This window comes from Solanum pennellii, chromosome 12 (assembly GCF_001406875.1).
Source record: "Solanum pennellii chromosome 12, SPENNV200".
NCBI lineage: Eukaryota > Viridiplantae > Streptophyta > Magnoliopsida > Solanales > Solanaceae > Solanum > Solanum pennellii.
In genome coordinates this window covers 4,570,322-4,593,639 of record NC_028648.1, presented here as the reverse complement: position 1 = coordinate 4,593,639, position 23,318 = coordinate 4,570,322, and the positions used below count along the sequence as shown (strand labels likewise).

Genomic DNA, 23,318 nt, shown 5'->3' with positions numbered 1-23,318 from the left:
TCTACCATTATTCCTTTAAAAAAGATTATCCCTATAAATAGTTGAATATATCATTTATATTCAAATTGTGACACACACAAGAGAAGAAAGAAAAACCAAAAAAATAAAAAATAAAAAAATAAAAAAAATGGCAAAGGCTATTTTGGTCCTTTCTGCACTCTGCAGCATATTGGCCTTTGCCAACTTTGCTCAATGCCAAGAAGCCTTCAAAGTTGAAGGCACTGTCTATTGTGACACTTGCCGTGTGCAATTTCAGACCAGAATCAGTGAATACATTGAAGGTATGATACGATCAGATCTCTTTATAACGTTATTATTTGTTTAAGTAGTTTTTATTTATTGTTATAACGAGATATAGTAACGTAATATAATTTGATTAACGTTATAATGATATGTTGTTATGGAGGATCGTTGCTATAGAAAGATCCGTAAGAAAATTGACATGCATGTTTAGTAAGATGTATTTTATGTTTATTCAGTATTATAGGGTGTACAATTCATACATAGCAAACACATGGTATTAGTAATACAAGAGATATTAATACATGGATAAGCGTGATATAAACATAATTGTTCTTAAGGCCGTAACATTTAGCAACCAAAAATTCTTTAATTCAACAAGTACTTCCGAACTAAGCTACATAGTCTTCGATCACCAGGCTCACCAACCAATTTGGACATTTTTTTAATTTCTACCTGATATATCAAAACAAACCATAAGGACCGATGATTTCAACCATGAGTTCCCCTATATATGACATAGCGCTTGGGTAGGGTGGGCTATTCCGATCCATCAAATCTTTGAGAAGGGGCCTAGTATCGTATTTGATGATCGGCGCTGCGATAGGTTATATTTCAATGACTGTCTTGTCAATCGTTGAAAGACTGAGCGAGAACGGTAAGAGACACAAAAAAAGAAATAATCTCAACATATAACTGATCGTAATATTACTAGTCCCAAATTACTAATATAACATTACTACTCAGTATTATTCTTATACAATCTGTCAAACAATTTGTAATATATGAAAGAATACTAAGGAATATAGATGTAAATAACAAAGTAAAATGGGAAGGCACCTAGATGGAAACAAGAGAAGTATTATGGGTGATCACACCATGACACTTACTATGCCTCACTAGACCGAAGAATGTTGTTATAGAGAACTCTGATTGGATGATTGACGAGATACATTTGTTTGATATATATAGGAGCAAAAGTGAAGTTGACATGCAGAGACATGGAGACAGAAAAGGTGACATATACAGCAGAAGCATTGACAGACAAGAATGGAAAATACACAATAGAAGCATCAGGTGACCATGAGAAAGAACTTTGTGATGTAGGTGTTGTCCAAAGCCCAAGAGAGGATTGCAAGGACCCTGCAATTGGTTTTGAGAACTCAAGAGTTGTGTGCAGTAACAATGTTGGTATGCATAATCCAACTCGCTACGCGAATCCACTATTCTTCATGAAGAAAGAGACTCTGCCTGATTGCAAGGATGTTCTTGATGAGCTTGGTTTATTCCCACTTGAGTTTTAAATTACAAAGTTTTTTAGACCAAAGCACACATTACTATTAGCTTTTGCCCTTTTTGTTGAATCAAATTCTCCTGTATGTGTAACTCACCATGCATGAACAACAAAGTTCAATAATTGGTAATGAATAAGGAATTTTCCATAACTAGTTATGCTTTTCATTTGCTCTTTATGTTTGAAAGTTGTGATGTAAGTTGATCGAAGGGGACCAACGTTTCTATTCCTTCACCGAGGAGTAGTTAGAGGGATGTCAAGAACGGTGGGAGGTCATAGAGAATTAACCTATTCATAGAGTGATTCTATGATCGATACAAAATATAACTCCTTTATTTATTAAATGTTTAGTCATGCCGTCATTAATCAATCATGTAATGTGGGGAGAATAGGGAAATCAAAGAAGTAAATTACATGAAATCAACCATGTTCTTAAATAGTGAATGCATCACTAAGGACTTTTAACACCTCTCAATTTGGAAAATCCACCGTGAACAAGAGTTTTATCCTCGATCTATTGACGGTCTTAAAATTTAGCTGAATTCGTAGAGCTTGATTTCAATTATATAGTCTTATAATGCATCAGCAAACATTCCAATCAATGTTATTAATAAGAAAACATTTTCATTAGACTCTATCTTCGGTCAACACAAACGATCACCATCACTAGCTAGTACCAATATCAATCGATTAAATAATTTTTAAGAGCATTATATTAATATAATAGTAGATTAATTAGTAAATAGATATTAATTTCTTTTATACATTTATATATTAGAAAAACTAGTTGCCTTTTTTATTTAGTATTCAAATTGTTAAAGAGAAAAATATTGAAAACATTTCAAAACTTGGTAAAAATTATTAGTTTCATCCTGAAGTTATTGAATATCTTAAAAATAACCTTTTATTTAACTATCTGAGTCTAAATACACCCCAATCTTACAATATTAGTATACTTCACCCTAAATACTCATCAAATCTAGGGGTATTTTCAATACTTCTCTAGATTTTTACTAAGAACATCATGCTCCTGCAAGAGTTTGAGACTATTTGTTAGTTCACGTGACATATTAGGAGTGTATCTAAATTTACTTAGTCAAATAGATGATTGTTTTTAAGATTGACAATAGTTCGAAGAGAAACTAGTAATTTGCGTCAAGTTCAGAGATATTTTCAGTATTTCTCACGTTATTAAATATGACATGTTAATATTCAAATGAGCATTTGAATTATTATGTTTATTGCATATCTTATTATTCAGATGTGTATTCTAATTCAGATTCGACAGTGGATGTATTTCACACATTTTGAAACTTGAAGGACCAAACCAGACATTTTTAGAGGGGTATTTTCATGGCATTTTGCTATTAAAACCCGATAAACCCTCACAGAGCTAGCTAGGGTTTTGTTGAAACGAAAATGGCGTCTCGCTCTTTGCTCAATGCATTCAAACGCTCCTGCAACTCATTTTCTCTCTCTACAACTCCGAGCACTTACTCTTTCCACCGTCTCCGACCACTTTCTGCCGTTGCGGCCAACCTACGAAATGTCTCTCCGGCACCGACGTCGTTTTCTCGAGGTTTTGCCACTCGTCAAACGTCGTCGTCACTCAATGATCCGAATCCTAACTGGTCCAATCGACCTCCAAAGGAAACGATTTTGCTTGACGGCTGTGATTTTGAGCACTGGCTTGTTGTGATGGAGAAGCCTGAAGGTGATCCTACCAGAGATGAAATTATTGATAGCTACATCAAAACACTTGCTACGATTGTTGGAAGGTTTGGCTCATTTCTCTGCATTTTTAGCTTCTTCTCGTGTTTCAGCTCCATTTTAGTAAAACCTAATTATAATTGCTTACTGTTTTATTACTTTTGGTGATATGATGTTTAGTTTTAGCTCTTAATAAATGATTTGGGGAAGAAATGATTAATGTTGGCAGTAAAACATGTGAAAAAAATATGTTTTTTATCTTGATATGCTAAAAGTGATGAGTGAAAATGTATCTTCAGTATGGTGGATGAGTAAACGTGAACAGAGGGAGTGTTAGTTTGTTCAAGGAAAAACAAACCCTGTGTGGTGTGCCTATACTTGTATATGGAAATGTATGCCTTGTGTTAACCAATATATACTTGTTTTGCCGTAAAAAACGAAGTTGTTAGCTTGTGTGGATGAGGAGCACAAAGACTGTACGAGTGATTATACCTGAAAGAAGGATTAGCTTATCTTTATGGCTTATGTTAATAGTTAATTTTGCAGTGAGGAGGAAGCACGGATGAAGATTTATTCCGTCTCAACTAGACATTACTTTGCTTTTGGTGCCCTTGTATCTGAAGAGCTTTCTTATAAACTAAAAGGTAATGCAGTTGTTACACCCCAACCTTTTTTTTTTCTTTGGTGATTCATGATGGTGAGTAAATTGGTGGTTAAGCCTAATCACTTTTTTGTTTTCATTCATGTCCAGAGCTGCCTAAGGTTCGTTGGGTGCTTCCTGATTCTTATCTCGATGTTAGAAATAAAGATTATGGAGGTAAGCGAATCCATGTTTTGTAGTCCTATCAGCTTGCTGTGTCAGCACTAGTTAAGCATTTTTGGCAGTCTTATCTTGGATTGTAAACTTGTCATGTGTGTCAAGTGAATATGTGGTGCATCAGCTAATCTTATAACTTTTTGTAATGCATGTTGCAGGGGAACCTTTTATCAATGGACAGGCTGTACCATATGACCCGAAATACCATGAGGAATGGGTGAGAAACAATGCTCGTGCTAATGAGAGGAACAGGCGCAATGACCGACCTCGTAATTTTGATAGATCCAGAAACTTTGAGAGAAGAAGAGAGATGCAGAATCAACCCAGTCAGAACCCTGGATCCAACATGGCAGCAGGGGGGCCTCCCAACATGAGGAATGCACCACCTCCTCCCAATATGGGCGGCATGCAGCAACCTAACATGGGCGGGATGCACCAGCAGCAAGGAATGGGAGGGCCACCACCTCATGCAGGCGGGATGCACCAGCAGCAAGGCTATGGAGGGCCACCACCTCATGCAGGCGGTATGCAGCAGCCGGACATGAGAGGACCACCCATGCAGCAGCAAGGCTATGGAGGGCCACCACCTCATGCAGGCGGTATGCAGCAGCCGGACATGAGAGGGCCACCCATGCAGCAGCAAGGCTATGGAGGGCCACCACCTCATGCAGGCGGGATGCAGCAGCCGGACATGAGAGGGCCACCCCGTGGAGGTGGGATGCAGCAGCCGAATATGCCACCAAACATGGGTGGAGTGCCTCCCAGTAACTACGGAATGCCAAACAACGCACCTAATTTCCAATACAATGGCGGTGGACAGAACAATGGAGACACGCCTTATCAAACAGGTCCAGGGCCAAACCAGAGCTACGCTCCTAATACATCTGATGGGAACTCCTATCAGAATCCAAACATGCCTGGAAGAGATATGTCCAATTCTAATTACCGATGAGCAGCTGTAGATACGTGTTTAGTTGTCAATGCTAGATGGTTTATCTTCACAAAGTGATGTCTTAATGGAGTTATGATAGCACGTTGTCCTCATAATAGTTGGAAGTACGAATATTACATATTTGAGTTATGCAGTGCCAAAAATTATTGGGATTTCCTTTTATTTTTTTCCAGTGTCATCATCATATTACAAGTTTTTTGGAATCCTAATAGGATTAATTTTTTAGCCTGCAATGGCATCGCTTTAGCTTGAATTGCACAATACATTTGTGCAGTGAAAGTATTAGCCACTGTAGTTGGTAGGGTTGGCAAATGACATGTTTGAGCAGAAGTTGGTTGGTTCAAGATGGTCTTGAGTTTGCAGAACTAATGCTACACATTATATTTTCGAAAGTGGAGAAGCAGGAAAATTATATTTTCAATCACTAACTAGGCAAACAATATCTGGAACCACATTATATTTGCTGGCAAATCTGTAAGTTAGAATAAAAAATTGATTCTTTTAGAAATTGTTCCAGGGTAAGTAGTTTAGAGAACCAGGTTTTTTCCTCATCAATGATCATCATGTCGCATATTCTCAAGTCAAATACAAGTCAATCTTCCCTCTTTTGGCATCATCGAGCAACAATATTTTTCATATGGGCAGGTTGATAAACAACGAAAAACTGCTGAATGTAACACTGAAATGAGCTAGTTTCAACCTGAACTAATTCATCAGCAAATGTGACTACAGACAGATGGTTGACAATCCATTTTTTTTTTTTGCATAACTTGAATATCACAAGCTGCTTTTTTCCTTTCCCCATTTCTTTTTCTACAGGTAGCTTATGGTATTCCTGAAATTGAAAATTCTAACATGCGGTTTCTCCATCATATGAGTGATGGCCAAGGACACAAAGCTCCCAAAGAAGACGGAGGCAAAGTTGTCCAGACATTCTCATATGCCAATGCAAGTAGCGAAATGATTGGAGTTCTGTCATTTTGTTTCCACTGTGATGAATTTAGCCTCTGCAGATACTTCAATAGATTGAGAGTTGGAGGATGTAATACCAAAGGCTTTTTCATTCACATCCATTGTTCTCTTCTTGGCAGCACGAATCTGGTCTGCAAGAGAAACTGTTTTTTGTACTTGAGGTCTCTTTATGAATGCTACATCGAGTTTCTCCCAAGCTCGTCGATGTTCTCTACAAACATGGCTAAGTGTGGACTTTTTCTTCTGAATCTGTGAGCACACAGGATATCGCATCAGTAATAACACAAAAAAGAAGGCACCAAGATGACAACATTCTAATCACAGAAGAACTGTGAATATAGAGGATATGGCATCACTTATAGAACACAAATAATGCACCAAAATGACAACTTTTTAGCCGCATCCACATCTGGAATTCATTTTGGAATATTTTATAGTTCGGTGCTAACTTGTACAGCAGTTGTGTTTCCTTTTTCCAGAGGGAATTGAGCAAAAAGTAGAAATTTTGATGTTGGAGAGACTATAATATGTGACTTCATTTTAGTAGCTACAGCATTTTCTTGGAATGGCCAAAGGAATAGAAATTGATCTATGGGATCATCTAGGTGAGAGTGCCAAATACAACCCATGCATATTTTACTCAGTGTTCAAGCAAGGTTTTGTTTAGTTCTGACCTTCACTAATTTCGCCTTGAGTTTCAATTCTTCAGCAACAGCTAACTCTTCTTTCTCTTGCTTTGACCGTCTTCTTGGTCTCTTCGTTTTTCCTTCAACTTTTTGCTTTTCTTCTCGTTCTTTTCTCCTTTGAGCAAGTCTCTGCATCCTTTCCGTCTTTCTCTGTGCTGCTCTCTCAGCTCGTATGCGTGTGATTTCTTTTGCCTTAGCCTTTTCTGCAGCCAATTGAAGTCGTTCAAGAGCTATCTCTCTTTTGATCTTGTCGTAGCTGTCCCATTCTAATTCTTCTTGGTCGCTCCCACCTACCTTAGCAGCATTTGCAACGCTTTCAGCCCATGACTGAAAAAATTTCTCCCTTGACCTTTTCCATTTTAATCTTTCACCCCAGAGCTTTCTGAGAGATGCGCGTATTCGTAACTTGGTCTGATTGCTGCAAAAGAGAGTTATTATGAACTTCCAAATTTAAATGGAACAGGTCTATTTTGCAAGTTATTCTTTGTGGTGAACTATTCATGCTGCAGTTAGAGTGATTCAAACAATTTTTATCATTCAATAACAGAGTAAAGAGAGACTTCTGGCTATACTTGCAACTTCCTAGTGATCACAAAGGTTAGCACCGAAGGTCAAGACACCACACACTACTAGTATGCATCCTCTACTGAATAACTTCTAAAGTTTCAAACCAGTGATTAAAGTTCTAAAAACAAATTTAAAAAGGGAGCAGAACTATCGTTTGGATTGATTTTAGATATCAATACACAACCTATGCATAGGATGAACAGTAAATCATGAAAGTAAATATCTAAAGCTCACAAACTTAGCAGTTTATGTGCGGCTTAGCAGGAGCAGGTTCTTCTTGCTGATCAATTATGACTGGTTGTGCGCACAGTTTGAAACAGGGTGAAGGTCTGCTGAAAATTTGCCTCGACTTAGAGGGAGCTTTTAAAGCTCTTATATCTTGATATTCCTCTTTGCAAAATCATGTGGACAACATTTCAGCCTGATTTGTTCCTTGTGACCCCTCTTTCCTTTGGAAGATAACTTATGGTGGCAATGATTTTGTTGATACATTCTAGTAAATTAACGTTTCACAATGAGAAAACTAATTTTTTTTTTATAACCTGATGTTTGACAGATGGGTTAGTATGATTTATTCAGATTGCGACAGTGAACCACTATTTAGTTATTCTGGTCAGAAATGACACAAAGAGGAGGTGCTCCATCCAAAAATAAATAAATAAAGACAGTAAGAGGAGGTTACAAAGCTCTGTAATCAGCTGAAATCGCTTAAATAGATATCTCATCAGCGAAAATAATTGTGGCTAGCCAGAAGCACATACAAAGCAAGAAGAACTGGGAGCTAGCAGTTGGAACTTTAAGCAAAATATTTTTGCTTAACATAGCGCTTTCTTTGTTATCTCTCTATGCCAAGGGTATTCCCTTCTCTATGATGTAGTACTTTCTTCTCAACAGAATCTTTAGCTTGAACTTAGACAGATCGATAGAGAATCAGTCTACCAAAAACCTGACACGTACCACAGACATATACAAACACATTCTTGCTGACTTAAGTTAGGTGTCCCCTACTCGTCTGTAACAATTCCTCGAGATTGTCCCAAATCCTAAAATTAAAGTTCTCATACAACCAAGCTAACTCTTGCACTTAACGAAGCTAGTGAATGAGTGTTAGAACATGATGTCATACTTTGGGCCAGAACTCTCATTACACATACCAAAATCCTAAGCTTTTCAGAGCGCTCGTAGACATAGCAGATGTGAATATCTTATCAACACGCAATGACGTATAGCTGTATAATTGCATACAACTTCAAAATATAGCATAATAAAGACGAGAGGGAAAGTACCTAAGAGAGCGTGGACATTCAGACATCTTTTGTCTTACCTGAAATAAGATAAAATATATTTTAGGAGAAAGAGAATGATATATATGTACCAGAGTGGTCAGTACATTATCATGCTACAATTGTAAGTTCCTATTAGTCAGAAGGAATGCTTTGAGGGAAAACAAAGGAAAGAGAGCAGTGGATTGTGGTCTTTCATGTGCAAGTCAAAACTTCAAAGCAAAACCAAAAGTATGAACAATTGGACATTTTAAAAAATTGTGAACTAAACAAACTTTCTTTATCAAACAACAGCACATGCTTCATATCTATTTTAAAAGTAAACGCAACATGAAGGACTTCGTACAATTGATTCTTACATGACTTCACCTTGGGATCACTCAAAGCTTCTTTGGTTCTCTGTCTGATCTTCTCACGAGTCTCTGCAAGGTACTGCAAATAGTTAAACTACACAGATATATGTCGTATAATTAACATATCACCATCCATATAAAGGCTACCTGGACTATGTTTTCTGCCTTTGTTCCATGGCACTTTTCCTCTGTTTGCTAATCCAATCTTTCTTCTTCTGTCTACTTCCTTTTCCTTACCATCCTTGCTGTTAAAATCCTTGTCCTTGTTGGAATAGTCCTCTTCTTGAAAGTCATCAGTTAAAACTTGCCCCTCGGACACATTAGCACTTTGGTTTCTTGCATTACATCTCATTAGCTGCAACATCTCTGCCGAGCCATTTCTGGCATACAGCAGTTTATATGAGCCTTCTCCTTCGGATGAAACAGCAAAGCCTGATAGGGAATATTTCTGAACCATAGATGCATGACAGATTAACTTTAATATGCTCAGCCTACTTCGTATACACTCAGCCGCACAGACTGAAGTTGGGGAGAGAAAAGTGCTATGTATGGTATTGATAGGAAGGTGAGAAGGAGATAATTTCCTGAGGAATGAACAAATATACAGATCAGAGCTGCATCCATTTGATAAATAACACTAATTAAAATACATGCAATCCAAAGTCAAGCCTCCTAGTATGCAGCCAAAAGCAATACATCCATTGCTCATTTCTTGCTAAACAACAGTTATTTCCATCAAGGCAACATGACACTGCTCTTAGTACAAATTGTTGTGCCAGAGGTTTGTTCGATGTCTACCCCAAAAAGCTATGCTACACATGAGTTGTCTTACTTTTTTGCGCGAAAAGTAGAACAGAATACCAAACCAGAAACTGAGTAATCAGTTGAACGATAATCGCTAAAACTAAAGAAGACCTTAACATTTAGAGTAAAGCTTAAGTAGAACTCAAGTGAAAAGTCAGGATGTGATTCATAATGGTTTTGACTTCCAAGACAAAACCAAAGAAAGTAAAAAAATAAGAGAAGGAGAGGAGAGGAGAAACAATGAGACTACAAAAGTTGGCTCAGAACTTCAGATATAGAAACTAAATCAAAAAGTGATAACTGCAAAAATGACAAAATTGTATTACAAACCCAAGCAACAACATGACGAGTGTATCCCACAAATGGAGTCTGGGGGCATAATGTGTACACATACCTTACCCTTACCTTGGAAGATAGAGAAGTTGTTTCCAATAGACCCTCGGCTCAACGAGAAAACATATTTTGTAATTTGTATTACAAGTCTAACTGGAAAATATCAAAGTGCATGTCTACCTCAGTTCTTGAACAGGACTTGTGGTAGCTTTCATTTTACAAATTTTTAACAGAGCTACTTTATGAACTTCATTTAAAGTAGTACTAAACATTTGGGAATTTCTCACCAGAAGGACCAAAGTACAAGTCACCCAATTCATCAAAAAGATAGCTTGGCAAATATCAACAATCATCTTAACCCAAATCACCACCCCATACACCCAATGTCATGCATATCCCTTAACAATCAGTTTCAGGGTGGTCAAGGAATTTCCTATACATTTCATAAATAGGGGCTAAGCTGCCTCAATATGGTCATATTGCTCAAATTTTGTGAACTCTAACTGCTAGTTTCGGCTCAAATCTTGAGTTTATGTTTAAAAAATCACTCAATAAGCTTCTTCTTTTTAGAACTCACTACCCATAAACTCAAAAACCATAGCTCCGCCTCTATATAAGAAGCTCAATAAATGCATAACAACAAGATTAGAAATTTGACTTCATATCTAGCAAAAACAAATAGAAACATTCAAGGCCACTTCTTTAAAAGCTAAAAAAAAAAAAACAGAAAGCTTTAATCTTTGTTCGAATTAAGTAAATGGGGTTTCTGAATTGCAATCAGATTTTTCGAGTAAGAGCTTACATGGAGAAGAAGATTGAGAGACGCATCAACCATACGTTTCAGATAACTGCTTCTCTTTATTATTTTGTTTCCCACAATTATGTAATTTAGCCTAGGTATAAAATGAATGCAACCAATGAATATTATTTACCTTTTTTCGAAATATTATTTCACTTCATTTGAAAAATAATATTGGATAATTAAAACCTTTTTTAAAAAAAATATATATTATGTTTTTATAATAACTTTAATTTTTTATTTTCATAAAATAATCTCATTTGAAATTGATTTTGAAATAAAATAAATATTTTTAAAAAAATATGCCCAAACATTTTCCAAGTGCAGTAATGAAATTTTACAAGTGAGGTCTGAGCAGATTAGAATGTACGCACACCTTATTACAATCTTGTGAAGATAGAGAACTGTTTCTAAAAGACTCAACAAATATACTTACAAAGTAGCAAGAGACGTTGAAACAAATTCAGCAGGTAACAATGAAATATTATAAGGTCGACCAGAATAAAACGAAAACAACAACAACAAAATAACCCAATCAACAACATATTAGGATAGAATATCAGATACAATAATAAACAATAAAACTAGTTACCGACAAAACACTAATAAGTAATATTAATAAATATAAAAGAGCAAGAGCTACACTTATATAACAAGTAAAATATTTCACATTATACTACATGTTAACTTTCTCCTGTTATACATGTCCTTCACATGCCTATCTAAGATTTTGTCCTCGATAATCTAAGCTGCATTATATCTTGTCTTAATACATTTCTCTAATATCTCTTCGGCCTGCTTTTGTCAATCCTCATAATCATCCAAAAGTTGACAAGAGAGGATTTCAAAAGATAAATACCTTCCATTTTCAACTCAGACTATATGTTCGATTTGAAGCAAAAAGAATGAAAATCACTTGGACGAATAGCTCCTAATGTTGCATCTTTTTTGAGATCCAAACCTTTTATCATGACTTTTGCTCGTTGCATATCCTGATCCACTACCATACAGATAACAATTACTACTGCAATTTGAGCAATAAACATTCCTCCTCTTCTGTACTTTTAGATTCAGAATTATCAAGCGGATCAAAAAGTTACTTGACCTCATACATTTGTAACAATAACAATGATACTACTGAAACTTTTTCTGAATATAAATAATTTTCTCTGACATTCTATGTACCTTTGTGTGAACCAATATATTCATTTCTAACAAAAAGTAATTACCAATATAACTTTTACTATATTTTATCATCCTAGAAATATGAATAGAGATACATGAATATATTTTTGGATTCAGAAGAAACCAGAGGATGAAGAAACTATTCGACCTCATACATCTGTTACTGCAATAATGATATTATTGAAGCTTGCTTGTACATGAATAACTTTCTTACATACATTTTCCCGTGAACCAATATATCCATTTCAATAAAAACTAAGAAACCAGAGGATCAAGAAACTATTCGACCTCATACATCTGTTACTGCAATAATGATATTATTGAAGCTTGCTTGTACATGAACAACTTTCTTACATACATTTTCCCGTGAACCAATATATCCATTTCAATACAACTTTTTTACTATATTCATCATCTCAAAAATATGATTCGAGATATATTAATTTATCATCTTAAATATTTCTGAAATTCAAAAGTACCAAACAGAGGATCAAAAACCTACTCGACTTTATACATCAGTAACTATAACAATGACTTTATTAAAACTTACTTGAATTCAAAAATACTAAACAATCTACATATATTTTTATGCTAATCAATACATCCATTTCTAACATGAACGAATTTTCAATATAACTTTTACCATATTTTATCATTTCGTAAATACGACTCAGAGAGATATACATGAATATATCTTTTGAAGATTTGGTTGTTAGCATTGGGCTATCTTAAAAGCCCAAAACCGAACCCATATCATCTCAAATATATAGGGTTGCACTTGCACAGAGAATTGGGATTTAGGGTTTTAAACTCCATTGTTCCGTAGAGTTCTTGAGAAAATGGACCAGATGAAGAAGAGGAAGCTTGAGGATAACGGCGTCGGCACTGACGTTCCTGTTGCGAATAGGCTTTCAATCGAAGATGGTCGGAAGATTCTTGAATCTGTTACACCTGAACAAATGGTAGAAATCTTACAAAATGCTGTTGTTCGTCATCCCGACGTGCTTGATCAAGTTCGAGAAATCGTCGATCGTGACCCTACTAAAAGAAAGCTTTTTGTTCGTGGGCTTGGCTGGGAAACTACGACTGAAAAAATCAGGTCAATTTTTGGGACATTCGGTGAGTTAGAAGAAGCTGTTGTTATTCTTGATAAAAATACTGGGAAGAGCAAAGGTTATGGATTTGTTACGTTTAAGCATGTTGATGGAGCTTTACTTGCGTTAAAGCAACCGAGTAAACACATTGATGGTCGAGTTACGGTTACTCAGCTTGCTTCAGCTGGGATTCAAGGTGGCCCTGGTGGTGGGAGTTCGAATAATCCAGTGGATGTGTCATTGAGGAAGATTTATGTATCTAATGTGCCGTATGATATGCAATCCGAGAGGATTTTACAGCATTTTTTGATGTATGGGGAGATAGAGGAAGGACCATTAGGGTTTGATAAGGCCACTGGGAAGTCAAAAGGGTATGCTTTGTTTGTGTACAAGACGGCGGAGGCAGCACAGTCTTCGTTGGTGGATCCTGTTAAGAATATTGATGGGCATCAGTTGAACTGTAAGCTGGCTATTGATGGGAAGAAAAAGCCTGGTGTAGGAGGTCCAGGAGGATCTCAGGTTCAAACAGATGGACATGGTGATCCGATGGGTCCTGGGCAATATGGTGCGCCTAGTGGTTATGGTGGATTTTCAGGTCATTCTTCATATGGCGTGCATGGACATGGTCCCAATTCGGCATTGGGTAGTGGAAATGGTATCGGTGTGGGTGGTCCTGGTGGTTCATCTTATGGGAACCAATCTGTGGGTGGTGGGTACGGTTCAGGGATTGGTGGTCCATATGGTGGGGGGTCTCATTATGGTGGGGCTGGTTCAGCTGGATATGGCGGGTTGACCGGTAGTGGTTATGGCGGTGCTGGGGCAGTGGGAGGTGCTGCTGGTGGATTACCTGGCGCTGGTAGTACATTAGGTGGTGCTGGCCGTGGATCTTCAATGTATGGGTTACCCCCAAGCTCAGCCGGGATGCCCTCAGGAGATTATCCACCACAGGGTTCTCATTACGGTCCTTTACATCAACCTCACGGGCTACAAAACCAAGGCCCTGGGGCATCAGCTGCACCTAGAGTTGCACCTGGGGGTATGTACCAGGGGATGCATTCATATTACTGAGGTAAATTTCTTCCTCTCCATTTTCAGGTGATTATTGTTATTGGTGGTTGGTGCTCTGTGGTGCTCTCAGATTTGGTTGATCTTGGACTTCTGGTCACTTCTGTTAGTTGTTCTAGTTGTCAGTCCGTGTTCTTTTGGCATCAGTATGCTTTAGATTCTGCCTGTAGAATATTCTTGCTTGAAAATGTTGTCTGTAGAATATTCTTGCTTGAAAATGTTGTGTGTAGGCTTGATTGGAATGATAAACATTTTTGTGACGTGCTGGTAAAGTAGGCTTAATTTTTAATGAGTTTTGGTGGAATGTGCTTGCTGATTCTATGATCTGGTTGGTGGAATGTGCTTGCTGATTCTATGATCTGGTATGAGCTTTACTAGGTAAGACTAGGTGTGATAGAAGGAGAAAAACTAGAGGAAGGCAAAAACCTCTAAAAAAGGTTCCCTTAATGTAGTTAATTGAATTTGTTTTCTGGCAGTATGGTTGATTCACATATATTTGGGCTTTTTGTGTTCTTGAAATTTGTTGAATGCGTCTTAATCAATGTATGTAGATTTTAGAGTGACATTTTGCATTAGGTAAAGTAACATACATCATTGAACAAGCTTTGTAAATGAAAGTTTATTTGTCTTTTCCCTTTCTTTATTTTTGTGTTATTTATGTGCCCTGAATGTTACTTTATTTTCTTTTGTTACCTTGAAATTTTGCTTGGAAAACAACAACCAAGAATCCAAGCAATGGGATATTGTCCAAGATCATCTCTTTATTTTATCTCCGTCTCCGCTTCAGTTATCTCGATTGATTAGATTTTGGTTGTGATGATTGTCTGTCACCGTATCTTTCAATGCGTTGTTATCAATTCAAGCTTGATTAGATTGATTTTGTTGTTCTTCTTACAGATAGTGATTGTGTTGATTGATGTTGTCTGTCTTTTGATGGATTGTTCTTAATCCCGGATGATTAGATTGATTTTCTCTGTTTTTGTACTGTCCTTCTGCATTGCTGTAAAGGTTTTAACTACTGTTATGTTCCTTTCTTTTGAATTCACTTGAAGATTTGTATTGTTTCCGGATGTAGAATGATCTATTGAGTTGTGAATGGATGTTTGATTCAGGTGTTTTGACAGCTTGGTGCAGCTGCTTTTAGTGGTTCTGGATGAATGCAGATGTTTTTAAGTCTGGTTTGATGATTTTGATTGCTATCTACTTTGGCTTCTGCATTTGCACCCTTTACTGATGTCCTTCTACTTCTACATTGTGGTAGTCAAGCGGTTACTTTCTTCAGGAGACCTTGTGCTTTTTGGAGTTCTAGTTGGAGTTTGTGTTTGGATATAAATATAGTAATGTTTCGTATGCTTTTGAGCCTTAGAAACGATCTGCTGTATTGGAACAACTTTTAGATTGCTGTTGAAGTTGCTGAAATTAGTTCCTTATGGTATTTGGAAGACCTCCGTTTCTTTACATTTAAATTATCTGAATCTAGAATTCTTCTTCTTTTGTGCCTTTTTCTTTTGCCAACTACTTCATTCTTTTGGATGATGATGAAGCATTACTTTTATGTGTGCCCAATTGTCTGCGTGGTTGTTCAATATATGTTCGTCAATTATCTTTGAGATTTGAGAGGACGATTTGGAAGAATGAGTTTGTGAACTGGATGGGAGTGCTATCTGATTCCCTCATTTTGCATATTATTAGAGTTTGCCAAAGGTGTGGTTGGCTAAAATGTATTTCACTTGTTGGTTGCTTGGGTATTTGAGGATGTGAATAACCCTTTTCTGTGTTGTGATGGCTTATAGAAGTCAAGCTACAAGACCTGTCTAAAGTTGATTTTTGGTGCAATCTTGCTGAAGATAACTTTTATTTAGGATACATCTATTATTGAAAGTGATTTTTTTTTGGTAATGTGACTTTGTTATTGAATTAAAATGTAAATGAGGGCTTCACTTGTATATAAGCAACATACAAAATGGAGAAGTTCATACAAAAGTACAATTACTTACTGATCACGCTTGTAATCTGTAAGTACTGGATTATTTTTGGAACTCCATGAGTTGAAAAAGATGATATTTTAATTGTCATTGCAATATAACACGATCATCTAATATGTGCAAGTGAGTTTTTAATCCTTTTATAAGGTTTTCTGATTGCTCTCTTAGAACAGGATACCTGAGTGCTAGAGGAGCCATGTTCCAATTGTTACTTTTCCTTTTTCTTCCTATAGTCCAGCTTAAAGTGAAATTGACATTTTCCCACCAATTCTCCTGGTATCACCCATGAATTCCAAAAAGATTCATACTGTTCTATCTGACAGTACAACAACAACAAACCCAATGCAACTCCACAAAGTAAGGGATTGGGGAGGGTAGAATGTACACAAAACTTACCATTACCTTAGAGGTAGAGAGGTTGTTTCCGTCAGACCCTCTACTCAAGAAAATAATCCAAAGTAGAATATGGAAAAATAACGTAAATGAAGACAATCATGACAAAAAACTTAAGACAACCTGACAAATCATCCTGAACAATAGTCATAACAAGCTACATAATAGAAGTGTAAAAAATCAACTATTCATAACCAAACTGAAAGGACAAAGAAATTACACAAGTCATGAGTAATATTACTAATGGTACTTCTAATAGTAAAGAGGCATAAGCGAGACAATGCCCAATGGACTGTCTAACCTCCTATCCTAACATGTGACCACCCTAACCTCTCTTGACCCTTGGCATATATAACATGGGCTAGCACAACATAATATTCTAGTGTAGGCTCTCTTCTTTTGGTATATGGTTTGTATATATTAAATTCTCCTTAAAATTATTTAGCTTATAATCAAAAGAAAACATGAGTTATTTTTCCTTTTTCTCAAATTTCTCCGTTGTAAGGATGGTTTCCACACTGCAAGCTAAGCAAATAATGTGTAGAGTCATTCCTCCATCCTTCAATTTTTTAAGGTATCCTAGTCTGTCAATCTATGTTGTTTGAATCCTTTGAAAATGTAGCTGAGTGTATGTCAGATCTTATAACAATCACAATAGGACCTGAAGAACTTGATAAAGAAAATTAAGAATTTCAAAGAAATTGCCGAAACTTGAACTAAAATTTAAAAATGAAAAAGAACTGAAAATAAAGTAAGAACCAATTCAAGGATGTGTTTCTTGAATTAAGTAATGGTTCAAACAATTCAAGAAGTGATCTAGAATTTCAAGACAAACATTCATAATAACAATTAGCCCTTGGTAGAGAATGATTGCAAGCATTAGATTATAGATCCCCAACCTTTTTTAGAGTGACAAAGAACAATGATAAGACAAGACTTCCTCGCCTTCTTTAACCACCTAAAAGTAACCCTACGATTTGAAGAGAGTGATAGCATTCTAGGGAGCACAACTCTAATTAAGGACAAGGATGAAGCTTTGGAAGCTCCAAGAAGCCTATTAACAAGATCTCAAGCTAAAAGAGTTGCCAGACGTTCTTCTTTTGAACAAAAACAACTGTGGCCAAAACATATAAAGATGTGTTAGTGCCTCGTATGAATATAGTTGAACAGAGATGAAAAGAGGCATAATGATTCATAGTCTTGTGTGGAATGGGCTCTTGCTCAAAGGATCAAAGAGATGTTGGGGATGATATAGAACTCTGGGAAGAGCTCTTATGAGTGGTTCTACAATTGGATGTTGTTTATCACATCTTGCGGTTGAATATATCTAGTTTTTTTCATCTTTAGGCTGAATCTCAAGAATTTAGGTCGTAGGAGTCAAACCTGTCCTTTTGTTGCTTTTCAAAAAAAAAAAAAAATTCCGAGGAATGGTAGCATGGGAAGGACCAAGTGAAGGAAGTCTTAAATTCGTTAGTAAATTTGCTTCAAACTACAGTTTTAATTTATTCACACCCACTACAGATCATCTCATCTTGCTTTTGCAGGTTTGTTTTATATAATTTTGACATGTAGTACTCTACTTTGCATTTAGTAGACTGACACAGTTAGAGTGGGTGGAAATTGGGATAAGATGGTGATTAGCTTAGTTTCTCACTCTCTCTCCCAGATACTAGTTTTCCTTGTCTTTTGAAGATGTGAAAATTGGTGATTTTGTATTGAACTTACATGCATATTGAAATGGAAGTGTTTCTTGGTTGATAAGTTGAAACCCTCTTATCATTATTTGTAGGTGTGAGAAATGGTGATATTTGATTAAATCTGCATATTGGGATATTGAGTATTTCTAAATAATTTTGAATTTCAATTTTTATATGAATGGTCCCCAACTTGTTTGCGAGTGAGTTATTGTCCACGCTGGATTGGTATAAATTTGCACTGAGACGTGCCACTACTAAAGATTTTACATTGTCATGAGTTTGTCTCAAGTTGCCATTATAACTTGTTTTAGATTGTCTTTCATAATTCTCCCTTTTTTAGGTGAAAATTATTTGTCAGATGCATCTATTGTGTGCAGTTATAACTATAGGTGTTCCCTAACATTGAAAATGTGGATGCTATACTATTACTGATTGTTTGTCGAATACCTAATTTCATAAGTTCATTTGCGGTTTCTGGGTAAGTTGTGCGTACGCTCTACCCTTCTCGGACTCCACTTGGTACGTTGTTTTTAGCGATTTCGGTTTATATAAGGTGAAATAATCAGACCTTATCTCAAAGTCCATCCAGCTTTTGTTGTGAACTTTTTATGTGTTTTCCCAAAATTGGCTGTCTCTGGCTTTCACCTACCCTTGTCAATGTTTTGGTTTATATCATCAAGAGTTGTATGGGATTTTAATTGCTGTGGTGTGTGGTTTAGTATGTACGTAGATACAGTGCATCATTTGCTAATTATATTCATCACAGTAGTCTTCTCATTCAAAGGGTCATTGACTCGTGTATGTGAAGGAAAATCTTGTATTGGGTGAGTAATCTCGACGTTTTCAGTACTCGGTATTGGATATTCTTTCTGTCGACTGCACTTGGTATTGATCATTTTTCTGGTGTTAATGTTTGTTACTTGCATGCTGTACTGAGTATCAAATTTTTGTTCCTGCCATACCCACATTTTGCAAGTCGAAAGTGGTCAGACCTGTTGGTGAATTTCTTTTAATCTACTATATGTCAGTAGATATTAGTTTTGTTCAACGAAACAATGCTACACGTTCTTGAAAGCTTTTCCCTGAAATCCTCTTCTAAGTTTAGCTTGTTTTGGAGCCGTTTGTTTTCTATGATGTGTAGTTTTTCAGTGCGCGAGTTTCTCCTATCGCGGCATTGATTTCACGCAGTAAGTAGCTCAACTGCAAGACTATTATGCATCAAAAACTGGAAGAAAGACAGATCAATCGAAAATCGATTGCTCTGATCATTGGACATCATGTTCTCCATAATTGTAGATCGAATGATAGTAGTAGCTAAGAGTCATTGAGGGTCCAAATGTAGCCTACTTAAGCTTATATGTTACTTTGATGTACCAAGATATTGGTAAATTGTAGTTTGATCTCATTTCAATTCTAATGTTTTTTGCTTGTTTTGTTAATAGAACTAAATTATTCTCTAATGTCTCATAATCTAACCTTTTATGTCCATGATCCTTTTGAAGTTGAGTGATATAATATGTAAATATGAATTTTAACTTGGCGTCAATTAACTACTATAACCCTTAATTTTAAATGTGCATAAGTAGACACTTAAATTTGTATAAAATTGAATAAGTAGACATACATGTTTAAGTTGACATGATACAATGTAGGACGTCATGAATACATAAATTTTTCATGTAGGGTGAATATGTAAATTTGTTCAATTTTATACAAGTTTAAGTGTTAAAGTTAAAGGTCTAATTGCCAACTAACGTCTAAGTTAAGGGCTATGTTTATGTACCCACTTTTTAATTAGCTTTAAGTTTCATTAGAGAACTACTCAAATTGTGTGTCCGGAAGCCTAAAGGGTCTAAAATATGGATAAAAATTTTAAAACAGTATATAAAATTTTATATTAATCAAAATGGCAAAGTCGCTGAAACAATAGCGATTTTCTCCGCTAGAAAAAAATTCAAATGAAGATGTGTGTCGTCGATTTTCATGAATCTTTTTTTTAAATGAAAATCGCTGCCTAATTTTTTTTTTTAAAAAAAAAAATCAGATTTTGCAAAATCGCTGCAGTAGTAGCGTTTCCGGCGGAAGATATTGCTGTTGTTTCAGCGATTTTACCGTTTTGGTTAATATAAAATTTTATTTAGCGTTTTAGAATTTTTGTTGATATTTTATATCCTTTAGGCTCCGGACTCGTCAAATTGTTCTATTATTATTTCGAAAGATCTAAAAATAAAAGAATCGTAAGAAACAAAAAGATCATTTACTAAACCAATTTTTTTCAATCAATGATTACGGTAATCTTGCAGCAAAATTGCATACAATAACTGATTCCATGTATCAGGTACTCCTGGTAAGCACCAATGAATACAATCAGCATATGTCTTTGGCTCTGATCTTTCTTCTTTAGTCAATAGTTTACCTCTCCTTTCACCAAAAACTGAAGTGTGACCATCTTTTCTGTACTCAGACAACTGAGTAATATTCAGCAAACGCACATTAACTTCCAGTTTTTCAATTACACCTTTCAAAATCGACATGATTTCAAGATTCGAACCTGTTCCCCAGTAGGGTCCTTCTATTGGCTGCGTCTCGTTAAAACAGTTCCCATCAATCCCACCTTTCCATTCCCAGTTCCTGCAAAATGACATAGAGATGTCAACACGTATCCCTGCTCTGATACCATGTAAAATATGAGAGATGATGTCGAGTAATGAGTGTTTTTTTTTCTCACCATAAATGTGTTGGGGACATTGTCGCGAAGAAAACCTTTTGCCTTTGAGGATTGATATTCGACTCTATCCATCTTCCCCAGGTTTCCAACGCCAGTTTATATGCTGTTGTTACATTATATTCTTGAACGTTTTCAGTAGAACCATATCTGCAGAAACAGAACAGATCATGAGCTACAATATTAGCTCATTCTGCTGTAATGAACTCAGGGGTCGTTTGATAGAGTGTATCACAATGGAATAGTTACGTTGCATTAATGAAAGGTTTATGCATCCACCACACATAGCTTTCAAAAACCAAAACATCAACTCCTTCCCAGAGTTTGCGATGCTTTTCTACAGAGTCAAGCTTAACTAGCCGCTTCATTACAGTATGATTAGTTGCATGATCTGATATAGATTCAACCATGAAAGGAGCCCAGTAATACTCAATCGACGCGTTAAACTCCTACAACATAAAAACAACAAAGATGAAGATTTATGTACACATAAGTTCAAGTGAAATGAACATTCCATTGGTACCTCAATTCTGAAAATCTTTCTGGGAGGAACTCTTTCAATGGAATGATCAAAATCCGCAATTACTGATTGAACAAGACAAACCATTGACTCAAACATGCCTCTCTGTATAGAGTCTCCGATAAACATGATCCTTTTATCTCTCAACATCTCCAGCATTTTCAAAGGATTGAACCTGATCAACAAACATTTTTACAAACACAATCCGCGAGTAAAAATATAAGATTAATATTCATCAATTCAACTTTTACCTTGGTAAGTTGCAACCATGAGGCTGCCATCTCCAATTCTGATAAAAAGAATCAGGTCTTCCATTTCTTTGACAAGTAACTTGTTTAACTAAATAAGGACAAGTTTCTTCTTTATAAAGTGGATATGTTACATTGTCCCAAACCCATTTTCCTTCAAATACATTGCAATTTTCTTCGATGATTTCATTTTCTGAAACATTTATTGGTACTTTAAGAAACTTATTTTGCCGTAGAATTTGGATTTGGTTATTTTTCAAGTTGTCAAGTAAAATTCTAAGAGTTCCAAGAAGAAGAAGAGAGATTAACGCAAGAGGAAAAAGGAAAAAGATTTTACGATCTTGTGGGGGTTGGGTTGTCATATTGGTGGGAGTAGAATTAAGATTAAGCATAGTGTAAAATAGGAGGAAATAAATGCCTTGAAATTTAAGCATAGTTTGAATGCAACTACTAGTTGGTGAATGGTTATATAGTGAGTTAGGTACATCAAGAGCCTTAAATATATATATATATATATATATATATATTTAAATAGGTATATGTTAGTGAAAAATCAATCGAATCGAATTGAATTATTTCGACTCTTTGGTTCGGTGTCAGTTTTTTATTTTCGGAACTTCGACTTTTTGGTTCGGAGTTCAGTGCAAGAATTTCGAAACTAAGGTGCACCGAAGAATCGAAGTTTTATTAAATAATTTAAAAATATTTAATTATATTGCTTAATTAATAACACTTATACATCTTTTAGTCAAAATATTTACATGACCCATTTAAACTTTTTACTTCCGCTAGCCTTTTACGACAAAAATTTGTTTTAGTGATATAACATTATGATGACAATTAAGTCTGGAACTATTGCTGTAGCAAATGCTTATTAGCTTCTGTTCATTGTAGCAACTAGCAAACGTTTGTTAGCTTTTGTTTATGTACCTTCTCATACATTTTGAGTCCTTATATTTGCACTCTTCTTTATTCATTCATGTATTGGAGAAACCAAAAATAATGTCGCATATTTATCTTCTCTTTTTTTTATTATGCACATGAAACTATTAACACTTTATCATATTTTCACTTTATTTTTATTCATATCAAAAAATCGAATTTAAAACATCGAACTAAACTGAATCGAAGTAGAAAAAATCGAACTCACCAATTTTAGTTTGGTAAAAATATGATGCACACTTTTCTAAAATTGAATACCAAAAAATTAAATCAAAATTTGATCAAACCGAAACGAAACAAAGAACCAAACACCCGCCCTAGGTAAGTCTCCTTAATGCGAGATTTGAAATCTTAAAATAAGATAAGCTACTCATAACTCATAGATTCTTTTCTCTATCGAAACTACAGGACAATTATGCTCATAACTGGACTTGTTGAAGAGATAATATATAACCACGATATCTGTTCTTATTTAAATGCCATTGATCATCACTATAAAACACATTTAAGTAGTAAAGAATTAATACACGTAAGATATTACGTAGGATAAAAAATGACATGTTAAATGCCAAATAGGGCAAGTGTGTCGATTTATGCACAAGAAAAGTTAAAGGGCATATTCATGTATTATATGGAGGTAAGTTATTTCTCATC

The 23,318-nt window shown here is 35.7% G+C and overlaps 5 protein-coding genes across 9 annotated transcripts; 3 read left to right on the top strand and 2 right to left on the bottom strand.

The window, feature by feature from the left end:
• The first annotated feature begins 67 nt into the window (after positions 1-67).
• On the top strand, positions 68-1,688 carry LOC107005890 (anther-specific protein LAT52-like). The gene is made up of 2 exons (XM_015204540.2): positions 68-281; positions 1,213-1,688. The coding sequence occupies exons 1-2, from the start codon at positions 128-130 to the stop codon at positions 1,542-1,544; spliced, it is 486 nt and encodes a 161-aa protein (XP_015060026.1). The 5' UTR covers positions 68-127; the 3' UTR covers positions 1,545-1,688.
• Positions 1,689-2,912: 1,224 nt separating this feature from the next.
• LOC107005195 (multiple organellar RNA editing factor 8, chloroplastic/mitochondrial) lies at positions 2,913-5,175 on the top strand. 2 transcript variants are annotated; one of them, XM_015203723.2, is made up of 5 exons: positions 2,913-3,312; positions 3,791-3,888; positions 3,996-4,061; positions 4,220-4,555; positions 4,631-5,175. In XM_015203723.2, exons 1-5 carry the CDS (start codon positions 2,954-2,956, stop codon positions 5,011-5,013), a joined length of 1,242 nt encoding a protein of 413 aa, XP_015059209.1. In that variant the 5' UTR covers positions 2,913-2,953; the 3' UTR covers positions 5,014-5,175. The 2 variants fall into 2 exon arrangements, with proteins under 2 accessions (XP_015059209.1, XP_015059207.1); XM_015203721.2 differs by having other exon boundaries at positions 4,220-5,175.
• Positions 5,176-5,491: 316 nt separating this feature from the next.
• LOC107007344 (stress response protein NST1) lies at positions 5,492-10,920 on the bottom strand. Of its 3 annotated transcripts, none has more exons than XM_015205931.2 (6): positions 10,814-10,920; positions 9,022-9,458; positions 8,891-8,943; positions 8,525-8,562; positions 6,660-7,089; positions 5,492-6,234 (listed from the first exon to the last, which is right to left on the bottom strand). In XM_015205931.2, the coding sequence occupies exons 1-6, from the start codon at positions 10,837-10,839 to the stop codon at positions 5,989-5,991; spliced, it is 1,230 nt and encodes a 409-aa protein (XP_015061417.1). In that variant the 5' UTR covers positions 10,840-10,920; the 3' UTR covers positions 5,492-5,988. The 3 variants fall into 3 exon arrangements, with proteins under 3 accessions (XP_015061417.1, XP_015061418.1, XP_015061419.1); XM_015205932.2 differs by lacking the exon at positions 10,814-10,920 and adding an exon at positions 10,073-10,790; XM_015205933.2 differs by lacking the exon at positions 10,814-10,920 and adding an exon at positions 10,084-10,790.
• Positions 10,921-12,773: 1,853 nt separating this feature from the next.
• On the top strand, positions 12,774-15,654 carry LOC107007283 (UBP1-associated protein 2C-like). Its single transcript, XM_015205841.2, has 2 exons — positions 12,774-14,158; positions 15,267-15,654. Exon 1 carries the CDS (start codon positions 12,835-12,837, stop codon positions 14,155-14,157), a length of 1,323 nt encoding a protein of 440 aa, XP_015061327.1. The 5' UTR covers positions 12,774-12,834; the 3' UTR covers position 14,158; positions 15,267-15,654.
• A 4,831-nt stretch (positions 15,655-20,485) lies between these two features.
• On the bottom strand, positions 20,486-22,126 carry LOC107006651 (protein trichome birefringence-like 31). 2 transcript variants are annotated; one of them, XM_015205168.2, is made up of 6 exons: positions 21,726-22,125; positions 21,478-21,649; positions 21,204-21,403; positions 20,958-21,104; positions 20,781-20,860; positions 20,511-20,683 (listed from the first exon to the last, which is right to left on the bottom strand). In XM_015205168.2, the coding sequence occupies exons 1-6, from the start codon at positions 22,112-22,114 to the stop codon at positions 20,634-20,636; spliced, it is 1,038 nt and encodes a 345-aa protein (XP_015060654.2). In that variant the 5' UTR covers positions 22,115-22,125; the 3' UTR covers positions 20,511-20,633. The 2 variants fall into 2 exon arrangements, with proteins under 2 accessions (XP_015060653.2, XP_015060654.2); XM_015205167.2 differs by having other exon boundaries at positions 20,486-20,860; positions 21,726-22,126.
• Between the last annotated feature and the right edge of the window lie 1,192 nt (positions 22,127-23,318).

What these genes read in the sequence shown, in the direction of transcription:
- LOC107006651 (XM_015205167.2), bottom strand. Translation starts at nt 22,114, where the DNA reads ATGCTTAATCTTAATTCTACTCCCACCAATATGACAACCCAACCCCCA. An exon ending in AAACCTTTCATTAATGCAAC is followed by an intron (nt 21,105 to 21,203) that starts GTAACTATTCCA and finishes CTGTTTCTGCAG; the next exon opens with ATATGGTTCTACTGAAAACG. An exon ending in ATGTCCCCAACACATTTATG is followed by an intron (nt 20,861 to 20,957) that starts GTGAGAAAAAAA and finishes GTCATTTTGCAG; the next exon opens with GAACTGGGAATGGAAAGGTG.
- LOC107007344 (XM_015205931.2), bottom strand. Translation starts at nt 10,839, where the DNA reads ATGCGTCTCTCAATCTTCTTCTCCAT. An exon ending in AGGCAGAAAACATAGTCCAG is followed by an intron (nt 8,944 to 9,021) that starts GTAGCCTTTATA and finishes AGTACCTTGCAG; the next exon opens with AGACTCGTGAGAAGATCAGA. An exon ending in GAATGTCCACGCTCTCTTAG is followed by an intron (nt 7,090 to 8,524) that starts GTACTTTCCCTC and finishes TCTCTTTTGCAG; the next exon opens with CAATCAGACCAAGTTACGAA.
- LOC107005890 (XM_015204540.2), top strand. Translation starts at nt 128, where the DNA reads ATGGCAAAGGCTATTTTGGTCCTTTCTGCACTCTGCAGCATATTGGCC. An exon ending in AATCAGTGAATACATTGAAG is followed by an intron (nt 282 to 1,212) that starts GTATGATACGAT and finishes TGATATATATAG; the next exon opens with GAGCAAAAGTGAAGTTGACA.
- LOC107005195 (XM_015203721.2), top strand. Translation starts at nt 2,954, where the DNA reads ATGGCGTCTCGCTCTTTGCTCAATGCATTCAAACGCTCCTGCAACTCA. An exon ending in CTTGCTACGATTGTTGGAAG is followed by an intron (nt 3,313 to 3,790) that starts GTTTGGCTCATT and finishes TTAATTTTGCAG; the next exon opens with TGAGGAGGAAGCACGGATGA. An exon ending in TAGAAATAAAGATTATGGAG is followed by an intron (nt 4,062 to 4,219) that starts GTAAGCGAATCC and finishes TGCATGTTGCAG; the next exon opens with GGGAACCTTTTATCAATGGA.
- LOC107007283 (XM_015205841.2), top strand. Translation starts at nt 12,835, where the DNA reads ATGGACCAGATGAAGAAGAGGAAGCTTGAGGATAACGGCGTCGGCACT.